This window comes from Varanus komodoensis, unplaced genomic scaffold, assembly GCF_004798865.1.
Source record: "Varanus komodoensis strain SLA01 unplaced genomic scaffold, ASM479886v1 scaffold20_1, whole genome shotgun sequence".
Lineage (NCBI taxonomy): Eukaryota > Metazoa > Chordata > Lepidosauria > Squamata > Varanidae > Varanus > Varanus komodoensis.
In genome coordinates this window covers 18,704,479-18,720,629 of record NW_025335587.1, presented here as the reverse complement: position 1 = coordinate 18,720,629, position 16,151 = coordinate 18,704,479, and the positions used below count along the sequence as shown (strand labels likewise).

The 16,151-nt window shown below is 48.3% G+C and overlaps 1 protein-coding gene across 2 annotated transcripts in view; it reads left to right on the top strand.

Annotated features, from left to right (window-relative positions):
- The window catches only part of BRIP1 (BRCA1 interacting helicase 1), a 91,284-nt gene that overhangs the window by 63,761 nt on the left and 11,372 nt on the right, over nucleotides 1-16,151 (top strand). For both annotated transcript variants that reach the window (XM_044430162.1, XM_044430163.1), the window contains exon 17: nucleotides 13,907-14,019. In XM_044430162.1, coding sequence (XP_044286097.1) covers nucleotides 13,907-14,019 — 113 coding nt within the window. The remainder of the gene's footprint in view (nucleotides 1-13,906; nucleotides 14,020-16,151) is intronic.

Genomic DNA, 16,151 nt, shown 5'->3' with positions numbered 1-16,151 from the left:
TGTGAACCATGATGGAATACACTGATTCAGTTTCACGTCTCACTGCTTCAGGGTTGCGTTAATGAAGCGAAATATTTTCAGTTCATGACCCCAGCTTCTTCATTGCCCTGATGAGGAATCAATCAGATCGGGTGCCTGTTTTTGTTTTGTTTTGTTTTGTTTTTTTTTGTATTGCCGACAAGCGACAACTTTCAACTGCACATCAAAGGTAGAGCTGGTCCCAGTACAGCTAGCGAAAGGGAAGGATGCCTTTTTACTACTGATGGTCATAATTCTCAAATACAAGATCTTCTCAGTTATAAATCCCATGTAAGCATGAGATTTGCCCCAAGATACCTCATGACACTCAATTTCCCAGGGCTAGAGATTTTGGTTGCTCGTGTTTATGTTGGTTCACACATGCATGCAGGCATTCCTCCACTTGAGTCCCGTTTCTGCTGGAAAGGAAGACTGTCTATGCAGTAAATAAAATAATAACCCCAGTAATGGCACCTTTTGGTTGTCTCTTTGAAGATGCCTACACACCTCCAACTTAGTACAAAACACACACACGGTCCCAAAGCAGCAGCCGCATAGGGTGGGGTCACTCGGACAAACCGGGAACATTGCTAAAGAAGTTTTGTAGGGTGCAGTCCGTGGTTCCTTACTCGTGTTTCGCCCTAATGCTGGCTCAGTCTTGCATCGAGTGGTCGAAGAACCGTTTCTTCCTGGTCTTAGGTTGTCACAGTTGTTCTGGTGGTCCTTGTTTGCACAGAACCTGCACTAGCAGGTCCAGTGCAAGGGCCCTGGCCCTGGGGGTCCAGCCTGTGACTCCCCATGGCCACCCACTCGGCCGCTGGCGCTCCAGAATCCTGCAGCACGTGCCCTCCAACAAAGACTTCCGCCAAGACTTCAAAGCAGGGGTGAGTGACTTGCAGCCCTACCGATGTTGTTGGGCTGCAGCTCCTTAACACTTTCTGTTCTGGCCAGGGCTGGTGGGAGTTACAGTCGAACAACATTTGAAGGGACAAGTTGCCCTCCTCACCGGTCAGACCTCACCTGGAACACTGTCCAGTTCTGGGCACCAAGATTTAAGAAAGATGCAGGTAAATTAGAAAGGGTCCAGTGGAGGGCGACAAAAATGATCCAGGGTTTGGAAATGCTGCCCTTTGAGGAGAGACTGGGAGAAATGGGCATGTTTAGCCTTGAGAAAAGAAGATTGAGGGGGGACATGATATCCCTCTAGAAGTACCTCAAAGGCTGTCACAAAGAGGAAGGCCAGGATCGCTTCTTCCTGATGCTAGAGTGTAGGACACAGAATAATCAATTCAAGTTGCAACATCCCAGGTTCAGGCTGGACATTGGGAAAAGCTTCCCCATAATCAGAGCGATAGGACAGTGGGACCAGCTGCCTGGAGAGGTGGGGGGCTCTCCCACACTGGAGACATTCAGGGAGAAACTGGGCAGCCCCCTGAGTGGGATGGTGTGACGGGGTGTCCTGCAACAGCAGGGGGCTGGACTCGATGGCCTTCATGGCCCCTTCCAACTCTACTGTTCTAGAATTCAACGTTAAAGGGCTCGCATCCATATTGCCCCCCATGTGATTTCTTTTCCTAGTCATTACTCTAGCAGAATGAGACCCAAAGGTCTTTCATGCCGTTGTCTAACCTTCCTGAAGCTGGTGCCCTGCAGATGCTTAGGACTCCCAGCTTCCGTCAGCATGGCCCATGGTCAGGGGTTATGGCGCTTGTAGTCCTAAGCATCAGTTTGTGGGAGGCTGTTCCAGTACAAGAACCGTCCCCTACCAATGCCTCTTGAAGTACAGAACATGCGGCAAAGTCACTCTGTCATTCTAACTCCTAGTTATGCTGCAGAAATACTTAAAGGAAATTGCCAGTAAAGGGTACTAGGGACTTCCTGTGGGTTTCTGCACCCTTGTAAAATACTTCTGCTAAAAGACAGCCATGCCACGACACTGAAATTCAGATTCAGGGCTAGGAGTTAGAATACCTCCTTCACTGGTCCGGCATTTAATCCCCATTCCATCCTATTATTTAAGAAAGTTTTGCCCCCAAATTGGGCTTCAGGGAAGTCTTCCGATGAAAGGCTAGGAAAGAGATGAACTTTACCTTTTTTACCTTCAGTAGTTTACTTTTCCGATCCAAGAGGAGGAAAAAAAAAATCCAAAGTGATTTTCTTGTGTTTAGCTTGTCCTTAGCAAGTAGCACTGACCTTTAAGTTTTTACTTTGCTGTCAAAGTATGTTGAAGGCTTTAAAAGTGAAGCTATCACCGTGGGGATTTGTCAGGATGACTGACACTTACCACTTCACCTTAGACGCAGTGGCACTGAGCGTATGCAGCCGCGTCGTCCCTCCAGGGAAGCGGTTTGATTTTTTCTTCACTTCTGCTTCACTGGAAATGGCTTGGATTTTCTCTTCGGAGGAGAGTTTTGGTTGCATTAGATTTTAATCAAGTCACTTGTTCGCAGTCCCTCAAAGCCTGCGCAGTCGTGATGAGTAGATGGGGCCCGGGGTGAATGTGGTACATGATTTGTCATAGCTGTGGAACTTCAGGATCTTGGAGAGGCCACATGCGAGTCTGACAACACTAGAAAGTGTTTTCCTGGTTGCGAGGTTATATCAGCCTTCTTTGTCTCCTCTGTCACTGAGAGTAAGGGTGCAGAGGAGGAAGAGTTGGGCCTTAAGCTTTGTTCTGGACTCAAAAAAAGTGTGTTTCCTGATAGAACAAAGCTGGGCATCCTGTGGCCCTTGGCCAAATTTCAGAAGCCCTTTGCAAACCATCCAGGCTCCTAGCAGGAGGCCTCCATCCCTCTCCTGGCAGACCACTGGGTAGGAAGGAAGGTGTCTATTTATTTATTTCAAGTTTTTATATGTCGTCCCCATTGCTACACAACCTCGGGAAAAGAAAAAGAGAGATGGAGAAGAGAGGAAGCAAGCAAGCAAAAAGAAAAATAAGTGGCCCCGTTCCTTTAGCTCTGGTCGCGCCATCCGCCAGCAGGTAGCTCTTGACGATTTGTTCCTGAAGGAACGAGAGGCAGTGTGGTGTAGTGGTTAAGAGCGTGGGACTGGGACTCAGAGGATCTGGGTTCGAGTCCCCTCTCGGCCATGGAGCCAACTGGGTGACTCTGGGCCAGTCACAGACTCTCAGCCCAGCCTGCCTCACAGGGTTATTGTGGGAATAAGATGGAGGAGGAGAATGATGTAAGCTGCCTTGAGCCCTTTGAGGAAAAAGGCAGGGTATAAATCGCAATCTAAATCTAAATCTAATCTAGCTACCAGCATGAAAGGGGTTAGGCTGTTAGACTGGAGACTCACCCGGACCCATGAGCCTTCCTGGGGGGCCTGGGTGAGTCCCAAGCCATCCCACGCTACTGCAGTGGTGCCCGCGGGAGGAGAGAGACCCCTTCCGGTGGAGACCACAAGGGCGCGTGCAGCAACGAGCGCTGGCGACCCTCCCCAGAGGTCAGCCTACAGCTCCCATAAGCCAGCTGGAGCGCACCTGGGTTATCGTCCTCACGCAGCCGCAGAGCTCAGCCCAGCCCACTTCACGGGTTTGCTGTGAGGAGGGCGCCTCGAGTTCCCGGAAGGATGAGGTGGGATCGAGAGACAGCACAAAAGGAAAGGCCGGGTGGCGGCATTCGCATTCACACACGGGCGCCGGAATTGCAGACTTGCGGAGCTGGTTTCAAAATGGAAACTGAATGAAGCTGGAAAGCGTTTCCTTTGGCCAGTTTTCTCCGACGTGAAGTCTGTTCTCTGTGCCGTAGCCGCCAGGGGCCCGAGAAGCTCGCTCTCAGGAGCTGGGGGCTTGCCTAGGTCGGAAATGTTGCTGAAAATCACGACCCTCTCCGTGTTTGAAGGGAAGTGCCGTCTAGCATGGCAAAACCACCACTGGGTGCAATAAGAGGCAGAGAACACATACACCCCCCGACCCCATAAAATACAGAAGGTGAAACAAAACAGCCCGTTTTAAAAGTAGCCACACAGCCACCAAAGAATAATCCTAAACACCGCACGTGCTTTGGGAGGCAGCTGTAGCTTTAGGTGCCACCACAGGAAAGTCCCTCACATCAGCAGCTACCGGCTTAGCTTTCGGAAGCCATGTGAACGGTGCCGGAGGACTTCAGCTGGGGAAACAGCGCGTCTGTAGCCCAAGCTGTCTGCCTCCAGCACTTCAGAGCTTGGCGTCCCTGTGCCAGAACCAGACTCTCATCTGCAACCCGGCCGAGGCTGGACAAAGGGCGTGCCGGGCATGGAGGGCGGAATCTGAAGATGGGTAGATGCTTCATTTTTTGTTTTGTCTTGTTTTGCAGTACTGGTATATTGCCCTTCAAACAGAAATATCCCAGAGTGGTTCACAATAAGAATTTAGAGCAAAATGCAATTCAATAATTAAAATCCTTAAATTATGAATATGGGAGAAGACAGCCAAGAGTACCTCTGCAGTCTGCCTGAAATAAAGACCAGGCATAGGCTTTAGTGTGACCCCTTTGCCTTGGTCACTCCTTCTCTGGTGGAGATTTCTCCCTGCATGCATTGAGTGTGACATCTGTTAACCATGGTTAATGTCGCTTTCACTTGAGCAGGTCTTGCTAAACGGTTTCAAACTCTGCTTAAGCAAGGGCAGAGACAAAGAAGCCACGTGTGAAAGTGCCCTGCAGCCTCCATTTGGCTTGCGTTTGCACGCTCGGACTTTTTAAATGTCTGACTGACTCCAAGACATCAGCCTCCTCTTAATATTTTAGCCCCAGAAGACTAACAGAGGCTCGTGTGTGCAGATCTAAGCTTTAAGGAGCCTGGATCTTTGAAGTATGCTCTTGTGACCTACCAAATCTTAATGCGTGCTTAATTCTCCCAGATGTTATCCTCCCATTTGGTGCTGGCCGGGGAGCGGGGGGGGGGGGCAGCATTGGTGGTGTTAAAAGCTGTAGTGTTTAATCCTGCTCCCACTCAAAAGATTTTTATTTTTCAAAAAAGGTGGTGGCTTGATGCCTTGGTTTCTTACACAGGCTGAGTTTTACGGCTGCTTGGCAGTCACTGAGAAGAGAAGCTAGCTGGTGCGCTGCGTCGTGAAGGGGCGTAATTATTGCTTTTTCAGGTGGAAGCGAAGCTCTTTTGACATGTGAAAGCTTAAGCAGTTATTACTTGTGTCATTTTTGTATAGGAACAGGATGGTTTACCCTTCTCCCCACCCCTCCGTTGTCAGATGCTAAAGGCTGGAATGCGAAAAAATTAACTGGGTACCAATGCCTCTTGATGTCAACGGCAGAAAATGTTCCCCTTTCCTCTGTTAGGACGGGTGAGGCTGAGAAACGACCCCCTTTGGGACAGGGGTCAGAGGGCAATGCAACCCTTCAGTCCAGAGCAAAGAACACCTAAAGGTAAAGGTACAGGTTTCCCCTTGATGTTACGTCCAGTCAGGCCTGACTCTAGGGGTCGGTGCTTATCTGTTTCCTGGCCGAGGGAGCCAGCGTTTGTCCGCAGACGGTCTCCGTGGTCGTGTGGCCGGCATGACTAAACACCCCTTATCATGCCATCGCTTACCTGGAGGATCATACAGAACAACCCGGGGCGGTGAAGTAGGTATAGGCATCCCAACGGTTGAACTTCCTTTCCCCTCATTTCCGGACACTGTGAAATCTTTCAGTGCCAGCTAGCAATCTACTCGTTTACCCGGCTATTGATTAAATTTTCCTCTCCTTTGTCATTTGGGGATTATCTTACAAGGCCGGGCTTCCCTTGCTCTGCACTGAACGGGGACTGTGCCTGAGGTGCACCCACCATTCTGCTGTTGGGAAGGGGGCAGGAGCGAGCGGTCACCTATTTCAGGAGAGGTTCTGGGGAGGGACAGGAGCTCAGGGGAAAAGCAACTCAGCTGCACGGAGGAGGACACAGGCTGGTTCAGTCCTTGGCATCTCTGGTTAGGGGGGTGAGGCAGAGACCCTGCCCTCTGCCCTTTGGCGGCGTGAAGTGATGCTGGGCTGGATGGACCAGTAGTTTGACCTGCAGCGAGGCTGCTTGTCCACCTGGAGCCGAGCCGAAAGCAGAGGCTAGTTTATATTCTGGGGCAAAATGCAATCGAGAAGGAAGTTACGGGGGCCCTTTCGACCCTGCTAGTTTGTCTGTACTCCTGCGTAAGCAACGTTTGGAACCATTTAGCAAACCCCAGTTCAGTGAGAACCAAGGTAACCATGGTTAACCAGTAACCATGGTTTACCCATATAGCAAGGCAAACAGTTGGACGTACCTGCAGCAGAAACCGGTCAGGTGCAAAGTCAACTCTGCACCAACCCCAACCCAGCCTTTAATTTGCTTCTCTTGCCACCCTTCGAGGTTGGACTGTTGGGAGCTATGATTCAGATCAAACCCTAACTCATCGTTTACGCTTTAATTACAGAATATAACATATTGGTTCTTTTCCTGGGGAGGCACAGGGTCAAATCCTTGCTTAGCCACACAGCTGCCTGGGAGATCTCGACACTTCCACTGTCTCTCGGTTCAGCCTACCTCACATGGCTGTTGTGTGTGGGGGAAGAGGTGGAGACGGCCAGCTCTTCAGATAAATAGTGATAGATGTAGTGCATGTAAATAATAATGAATCGGGGAACTACAGATAAGTCTCCGAGCTCATAAGTGCTCCTTGTTTTCCCACAATAGTTCAGACAAATCAAAAACTGCCATGGTATTGGATTTAATTAGCTATCACTTAGCCACACAGCTGTTACTGCTAGGACCATTTTCCAACCACACGCACAGGTTCTAACATAATTTTATTTTATGTCCTATTTCCATGCTACTGCTGCTTTCTTCTGGGCTTTATTTCTCTTGCGGCTGACCTAAAATGCCAGTTTATTTCGATTCAAATGCTTGAGCAAAAGCCCGCTTTATAGATCGTTCTCCCTCGCGCTCCCCCATCACCTTTAGTGAGATGCCGAACGGCATTGGATTAAATGAAGTTGTCTCTCTCAAATGGTGAAAATGTGCCAGATTAAAAAAAAAAAGAATAAACACAGTCTTTTTCTGTGTTTAGATACACAATATACAAAGCCTAAAGTGGTAACTTGTCAGTAAAATTTATACTGTGATAGTTTGCCCTGATAATTGTGTTTAGAGTATGCTGATACCGAACGGAAAGTGTATTTTGTCCAAATTCTTCCAGCTCCAGTGTGGTTTTGCTTTAAACTCTTTTGGGTCGAAAGGTTTCTGCTTTGGCTGAAGATAAAACCTTCCTGCATGAGTGTCTGGCAGACAATGTGTTTATTTTTACTGAGGGAAAGTTTTCTTAATGGTTTGAATCCGTACGTTTTAACAGGTTTAGCCTTTATATTTATTTAATAGGCTGAACTCGTGCTCCTAAAAGGCTTTATCGCTGGGGAATAAAATGGTGCCATGGTTGATCTTACATTTTGTTTATGTGTGGGCACTGTAATCTTCTTCAGGCTTCCAGTGTCATGTGGTCTGGTCACTGTAGCAGGATTTTGGGGAGTTTTTTGGTCAAAAATGCTTCCCAAACGAAACCAATGTTTCCTAGACTTTGATGCCTGGGACAAAATACATTTTTCCAGGTCAAAATGGGAGGTAGGTTCCATGTTATTTATTTGTTTGTTTGTTAGTTTGTTTATTTAAATGGTTGTATCCCACCCTTTCGAGTGTCTCAGGGTGGAGATAACATAAGTAAGACACCCACATCACAATGATATAGAAAATTAATATTACAAACAATACGGACTTTTAAAATGCTGGGGAAATAAAAGAGGTCTTGACCTGGCGCTGAAAGAAATAAAGTGTCAGCACCAGGCACACCTCTCTGGGGAGCTCGTTCCACAGCCGGGGTGCCACCACAGAGAAGGCCCTTCTCCCGGTAGCCGCTCAGCTGATCAAAGTCATTCCCACATTCAAAAATGTGTATGAGTTAGGAGGGGCTGAGGAATCGGGGACCGGGACAGGCGTCCGCGGTGCCTTCTGGCACTCCTTCCCTGCCCGCTGATATCTTGGGTTGCCCCGGGGGACGAAGTGCTCTGCTTCGCATGCCCCCACTCACTTCTGATCCCCCAATAAGCTCCTCTCCCTCTTCCCCCGTCTCTTTACCCCCACCCCTTTTGCCAAAGACCTTCCCAACGCAAAATGAACCCTCGGCTCGAAGACAGGGCTGTGAAATGGGCCTAGACGGCCCCGCAAGCCGCCCAGGCCCCAGAAAGCAAAAGTCCCTTTGCGCCCCCCCCCCCCCCCACCCTTGAAGCCCCAGCTAAGGGCTGGCAAGAGCACAGGGAGAGAACGGCGGAGGGAGGGATGCGCCCAGTTAGCTTTCGGTTGCAGGGGAGGTCTGCCTAATTAAGCATTAAAGGAAACAGTGGTTAACAGGTATAATGCTGCTAGACTCCAGCTAATATGGCGGTGGCCGTGACCTCCCAGATAGATCAGAGCGTAATCCCTTTGACAGCTGCAGGATGACGTGCCCCGCCACAGGCCTTCTGCCCCTCCTCGCCGGAGCTCTTTGTCTGCAAAGCATGCCTGATAGCCAGGAGTATATTTTGAAGGATGAACAGGTAGAAGTGAAGGGCTGTCTTTTGACATTTTAACTAATCCCTTCTAGCCCGTGGTTTACTGCGCATTTAGGATATTTGCTAGCAGGAGACACTGGCTTTTCCACATATGCACCGTGTCATCTCGAATCGGGCGTCGCGGCGATGCCTGATAATGCAGACGTATCGCAGTGAAATGGAATCCGATTGCATTAAAGTGACGGGCGCCGACCTTTTACCTGCTCCATGATTTACTAGGACTGCCCGAACCCTTAATGAGCATTTGCGGGGTTTTTAGTTTATTTTTTATTGCCGTTATTAAGCGGAGATAACACAACACACACCCCGTTGTCCAAAGACCCTTGCGCTGTGTGGAGCCCACGGTCGGCAAGTGGAAGCCCCGGGGACTGAGCCGTCCCTCCCTCAGTGGCTGGTGCGGAGGCGATAGGCAGATTTAGGGCTTAATGGTTTCAGCCACAGGACTTTGAGGGCTGTCTTCAGACTAAACTTTCAGGGAGATCAGTGGCCGGCCAGCAGGCAGCCTGTTGCGCTCCGTTCTGGAGTTACGTGGGTTTGTATCCTGCCTCAAGGAGGGCCAGATCACTGGGACTGGTTGCGGGGTGATTATTGGTTTTTCAAGCACCAGAATGTCTTAGGGCCTCTGTGTGTGTGTGTGAGAGCGAGAGCGAGAGCGAGAGCGAGAGCGAGAGAGAGAGAGAGAGAGAGAGAGAGAGAGAGAGAGAAGCAACACAATATTTAGAGCTACATATTTTTAAATCACTCTGGTAGTCCACCATTCCTGAATATTTCTGACTATCTCCTTAGTGGAGCCAGGGCTCCTTGGTTGCTTTGTGGACGTGCCATTTTACGTCCCTCCCCCATGTAAACACACCTGCGCACACGTTACGTAATAAATCGCCACGTACTGGGTCATGCCATTGGCCCAGGCTGTTCAGTATTGCTCAGGATTTCAAGCAGCAGCCTTTCCCCGGCTGGCCTTGAACCCGGACCCGTCTGCGTGTGAAGCAGGGGCTCTGTCGGGGAGCTCCAGCCCTTCTCCAAAGCACGGCCAAGAATAAAATAAAGGAAGAGCTTGGAGAGCAGCTGCTGAGCTTTGCATTGACCTTTTGTATGTCAGCAAGCATCTGTCCTGCCTGGCACATGAGTTTGGAAAGCGTGCATAAATGCGCATGGCCGCCAGCCCATACGCGTCCTGGTCGCTGGAAGCTTTAGAATAGCCTCCCCCAGTCTGCTGCCTTGTGGATCTCTTGGGTTGCAGCTCCCATCAGCCCCGCTCCGCATGGCCACTGCTCTGGACCGCTGCGTATTGTCACCCAGTGCATCTGGTTAGGGGATTCTGGTGTACTTTTTAGCTTGACCTCCTGAACAGTTTCCTTGTTGTTTAGTTGCAAAGTCATGTCCGACCCTTCATGACCCCATGGACAACATTCCTCCAGGCTCTCCTGTCCTCCACCTTCCCCCGGAGTCCACTCAAGCTCACGCCGACTGCTTCAGTGACTCCATCCAGCCACCTCACCCTCTGCCGCCCCCTTCTGTTCCCAGCGTTAGGGTTTTCTCCAGTGAGTCCGTCCTTCTCATTAGGTGGCCAAAGTATTTGAGTTTCATCTTCAAAATCTGGCCTTCTAAAGAGCTGTCAGGATTGATTTCCTTTAGTATTGACTGGTTTGATTTCTTTGATTTCTTGAGCTGTTTTATCCAGATGTAAATTTTGCTGAAACGGGGGGAGCTACTTCTCAGTACATGTTTTCAGATTCTCATCTTAGTCCTCAACGGAGCCAAATGATCTTGAATCGCTATCATAAGTTGGCTTAGTGGGGCTGCAGATGAGTTCTACCCTAATATAAGCTTGAAACCCTTGATCTGTATCCTGGTAATCTAGTCTGGGAAATTTGACACGAATCCTGAGGCATTTAATTTACTTCCTTAATTAAATACATTCTGATCCACCCTTCATCCTTGCAGGACGGCATATGAGTATGTTTAAAGTAATATCTAAACCAATATAAGAGGTAAAAGAACTCCTTCAGCCTTGTCTGCCAGTGACAATGTTCACAGAAGCCCGGAATTCGCTGGCTAATTTTGAAATCAGCAGGTGGAATTCTGCCTCCGCTGCCTCTCGCACATCGTTTTCTGCTCTTCGTCATCCCTGTGAGGTTATCAGCTCACAGTAACCTGTGACCTGATAGTCCTGCGAGAGTGGAGGCCGTCACTCGCAGACTTTTCCGCCTGTGCAATTCCTAAAGGTGTACCAGCTTGTGGAAGTATCCAGAGTCTAGACCTTTTGGCTCCTGGGCCATCCATCCCTGGTCCTTCATCCTCCTCTTGGCTACCTGCTTTCCAGTCTTGTCTCCCTCCCTACTTTAACCTTGGCTCTGCTTCATTCGACCTGCCTTCTGCCCTCTTTGTTTCCTTGGGTTCCTGCTTTTCACAGTGCTCCCCACTTTCATGGCCAGTCTCCTCACTGTATGGACCCCACTGACCTGTAAGTTTCTTGGGCGACACCCGTCGGACGAGCTTCCATATGCTCTCCTCGCCTCCTTTCCCTAAGGGTCCTCCTTCTCCTACACTTCATTGAAGTCGATCTTTCTCAGTCCATTGTCTGCCCTGTACCCTCCTTGCTTCGGGCTTCTTGGCCTTCCTCCTCTCCTATATCCCAGTTTGCCCCTATGTGAGATGTTAATCTCAGCCAAACTGACGATCCCCCTTTCCTTCAAAGAAGTTGGACTGTCAACTTTTCCCTTTGCTGAGGCATCCAGTCAGTGCCAAAGGTTTCTCAGCCGCAAGCATAGCACAGTTTTCATAGTCCTACCTACATGGATGTGTAGTTGTATCATTCACAGCGTCGATAATCAAGAAGGAATTCCAGGATGTGTTTATAGTCAATTAAAATTTTTAAAATAGAAAATGCTGTGGAATCTTACATACAAACATTACTCAAGCAAATAAAGAAGCAAACAATAATAATATAATGAATTACCTTCACTCATATCCAGACACTGAACAGAAGAGAGAACAGGGCGACTTATTTTATATTGTTATTTTTTGTATTTTAACTTTATGTTGTGAGCCGCCCTGAGGCTTGGGCAAATGGGGCGGCATAGAAATGTTTTAATAAATAAATTATAATACAGAGTCACAGCTTTTAAAAAGATGGCTGGGCCATATCTTGAAACCTTTCCAGAAAGAACTGACTGATTCCAAACTTTCATGCTGGGTCCAGAATTACAGACTGTTTGCGAAGTACTGGGCACAGTACATCAAGCAAACCTCAAACAGAAAATCTGCCCCCCCATCTATAAACTCTGAGTGACAGAAATAAATATTAGATCTGTGAAATCAAACTGAATTTATTTTCTAGCTGTAAAGTTTGAATTTGTAAATTTGACAGGCTGCTTTTAAAGGGCACAGAGCTCACAAAGTAACATAAAAAAAGAATCCTTCCCCAAACTCAAGCTGAAAGTTACCTGTCACAAGTGGTTAGAAGTCTGCTGTTTTCTCTCCTGAAGCGTGTCCTTTCAGATGTCAGTTTTAAAAGGTTAATGCAGAACAAAAGAACAGTGAAATTAAGCTCCCTTTATATAGGTTTATGTCTTTCCTTTTTAAAACAGCAGGTTAGGAGAGCAGAATACCAGGCCTGAGCTCTGAGCGTGTGCGTTTCCAAAGCCCTCTCTTTCTGTTCTCCATCTTGGTGGCTGCCTTGGGAGCGGCACGGCAAAACCCTTGGTCTTCCCACTGATAATTCAGAACCTCACTTAGTGAAAGAGTCCAGCTTGATCCCGAACAGACGTGCAGGAGTAAACTCTGCCTTAGACTTTACACAGTGGATTAATTCCATCGACACTGGCACTACTTCTCGGTGTGGAGAGAATTGGGCATTTTCAAACCATGGTCCCCACTAAGTGTAGCATAACCCTGCCCCTGAAGTAGATTTGCCACGACGGAGGACCCTGGATAGCTACGGTAAAGCTCGGAATAAAAGCTGGAGTGGATAAGGAGTTCCATGCGCAAAGCAATCGCCGGCCTTCCCTGAGTAAATCGAGCGCTTCCTATCTAGGACACGCAGGGGGGCATTTTATTTATTTATTCCTGGGGGTTGGGCTTGGAAAGGTTATCACAAACGGACCAATATTCACTCACCTGGTGACCTGCGGATGACTGTGGGGCGTCCCCAGAAAAGGGCCATATTTTGCAGGCTTGTTCTTTTCCCAAACGCCACCCCCCCCCCCCCGCCCTGCTGACCCAAAATTTAAGAGAGATGTTCATGGCCAAGAAAGGACAGCTGTTCAGGGATAGAAACCTTTGGGGCTTCTCCCTTCCCCACGCCAGGCTTCTGGGGACACCAAGAAGAGCTCAGTGAAGCCAGTATAACCAGTGCCGACAACTAACCTGTAGGGCAAACCATATCTTTTGCTTGCCCGTAACTTGCTCTGCGATGAACTCCTGCGTGGTTCTGTGTGGGGGGCATGAGAAAGATGCTGTTCCTTCAGATCCAGACGGGCTCGACAAACTTGGCTCCGAAGTGGACTTACCAGGTGGAACGGTGACCCCCCCACAGTGAGGAGCAGAAGGGGGACTTGTGGGGTACGGTGAGATAGACAGGACTCCTTCCGACGTTCTCGCCTCCAAGCTCTCACTTGAAGACGAGGTGCTGACGGAAATAGCTATCCACCTTTGGCCGGGAGTGTGCTGAGGAGCCATTTGCCTGTGGAGGCATCTTTCAGGGAACTTCAGCTCTCAGAGTGGAAGGCGCAGGGGCGGGGAGCCCGAAAAGCAACAGGCTGGAGAACATAAAAACCGAGCAGTTCAAGAAAAGTGGATGAACCTCTGTCCACTTGCAGAATAATAAGAGGTTAAGAACCATATGGTGAATTTTGGGGTGTTAAAGGGCTGTCTAGATAATGCAGAATTTAATTTCTTTTTTTTTTTTTCACAGCGACAAGACCCTCACACAAACTTTCTAGTTTATTTTTATTTATTTATTTATTAAACCATTTCTATGCCGCCCCATTCGCCGAAGCCTCGGGGCGGCTCACAACATGAAATTAAAATACAAGAAATAACAATATAAAATAAGTCGCCCTGGCCAGATAGTTTGCAAATGAAAACTTGGTTTTCATGTATGAATGAAGATAAGCCTAGATCAGCTTTGAAGCAGCTTCCCGATATGAATAGCATTTATCCCTAGACTTATGAATCCTTGAGTGTTTGCTGGATATATTTTATTACTGACTTTAGCCACAGCAAAAGAAAGCATATGGTGGCTGAAGAACCATTTTGTGTTTTGAGGATTACTTGATAAAGTAATTAGTGTCATTGCGCTTTGTCTTTTAAATGGAAGTTCTAATGTCCTGTAATTTCTCCAGGTGGAGCTGAAGAGGAAATACAATGACCAGCACTCCAAAGCAAGAGGCCTTTTACCGGGTAGCCAGTGGTACGAAATCCAGGCCTACCGGGCTCTCAACCAAGCTCTGGGCAGGTCGGTAGAACCAGGCTATGAAATGATACATAAATTTATAAGCTCCTTTGCAATGCTTCCTGGCCAGCCTTAAACAATAGGCACTCAAGCTGCTTTTTGCTGAACGCATTGTAAAGCCAAAGATGCGTCAGAGCCATGCTCTGGACACCTCCTGCACTGCCCTGAGGAAGGACTTGCCCACTCCTAAAATGGCTGCCTGTTTACAAAAAAGTGGTTTCTCGGAAGGAATGGAAAAACTAAAAGGAAAGTCCGTAGCCCAACAAGTGTATTGCAAGGGGGGGGGGGGAGGTCTGAGGTTCAATGCACGAAATCACTCCTTTGAACCCAAATAAAGATGATGCAGGAGGAGAGTGGCATAAAGATGGGCGGGGAGCCTGGCAGGCCCCAGAGCAGAGTCCGCAAACTCCTCGGGGTTCCAGATACGGGACCCCAGGCTAATAGCGCCTTGGCTTCTGTGTCTTGCGGCTAGCGACATAATCTCAAAGAAAAAGGCTGTCTTGAAGGAATTGCCTTGAAAACAGAGTTTTTGCTAAATCTGGATAGTCTTCCAGGGCTGTGTCAAGCAGCCTGGTTTACCAAGATGTCAAAAAGTCAATTTTCCACAGTGCCAATCACAGTGGCTCCCTCACTTTGCCTTAAATGACTCTGAACCATAATCCGCAACCTTGTAAACATTTGTGACCTGCATTCTCTGCGGACTAAACATCTTGTATACCAGTTCAGCTAAAACTGAAGTGATGTTTTGCAGAATCAAATAACAAGGCATTTTGCCAAGCAACGCTGGAGATTTCTGACTGTAGCCTGTACCTTTCCTTACTTTCGTGCCGTGCTGCTTGACCTATAAAGTTTTTCTGTGGGGCTTATTCTCATGTTTATTAGGCTTGTAGAGTCTGGTGTGGCTTTGTTTTGGTTGGTAAATTTTAAAATCATTTGGGAAAGGGCAGAGAACATAAATGTTTAGCTAATCCATTTAGCTAGAAGCCAGAAGCCCCTGGGTTTGGCTAGAACGTTTAGCTAGGAGCCCCTGAGTGTTTCTGAAAGCAAAATAAACAACTTCACAAAATATTTTAGTGTGAGAACAGAAGAAGCCGCCCCTTTTGTTCCTTGGTGTGTCTGCCGGCTTCGGAAGAAAGTTCCGTCCAGCCAGCCCTAGGGTTTTTCCACAAGATGGGCAATCTGCAATCATGGTGTTATTTCTAGGCTGCCGCCTCTACTGAAGGAAGATGCTGCTCATGTTCTGGGGCTCGGGCTAGCAGCCCAAAAGGGTGCGTACCTTCCAGAACATCTGGTTTGCAAATTGCCGGGGGCCGCCAAGTTCAGTCCCTGACATCTGTTAAAAGGGGCAAGGTGACAAGTAAATGGAAAAGAACTTCTTTCTACTGGAAAACTGCTGCTACTAGTTAAGGGGAGAGGATACACTGGAGAGCAGCGGGAGGGCATGCAGTTTTTGAAAAGCAGCAGGCAAGTCTGCATCTTGTTCTTGCGCCTGTTTATATACATGCAGACACATAGAAATCTGCATACATGTATTGAAAACCTCCTAGGCCTCTTTTGAGGGAGTTCCAACCCTCAGGGTGGAATGCCTGTTGCAAACCAGCCATAAAGCTTATGGCACCAAAACCAACAAAAAGGAATAAACCGAAAGATTTAGAATACTACAATAATTGCAGTGAAGTCTCCATCAAGAGTAATAGTAACTGAACAGAGAATAAAAGAGGGTGGGGAGGCTAGCTGTTCCTCGTGGGGGTTTCCTGCAGTCCTCAGCCAGGTGCCTGCGTCCGGCACCCTTTTGCTCGCCTCTGTTGCTTGCTGCGTCTGGGAGGGGAGCGGAAAAGCACAGTGCCTTCTTGGTGAAGCGCTTGAGGTTGTACACTTCTCGTGGTCTGGGTTCTTTCCACGTTTCTGATGCTGCTTCCCAGCCTGTTCCCAGCCTAGATTCCCGTGTACCTAAGAGGGCAAAGGTGATGGCAGGAATCCATCCTATAAATAATGCAGCAGAAGATGTGGTGCTAAATTTAATCCCGGTCCAGGCAAGCGGGTACAAAACAAGTGTCTGCAGGAATGACCGAGCATTATTTTTGCATTCAGATGTTGGTATAGGACGGGATGTAAAAAATAGCCTAAAATAGCCT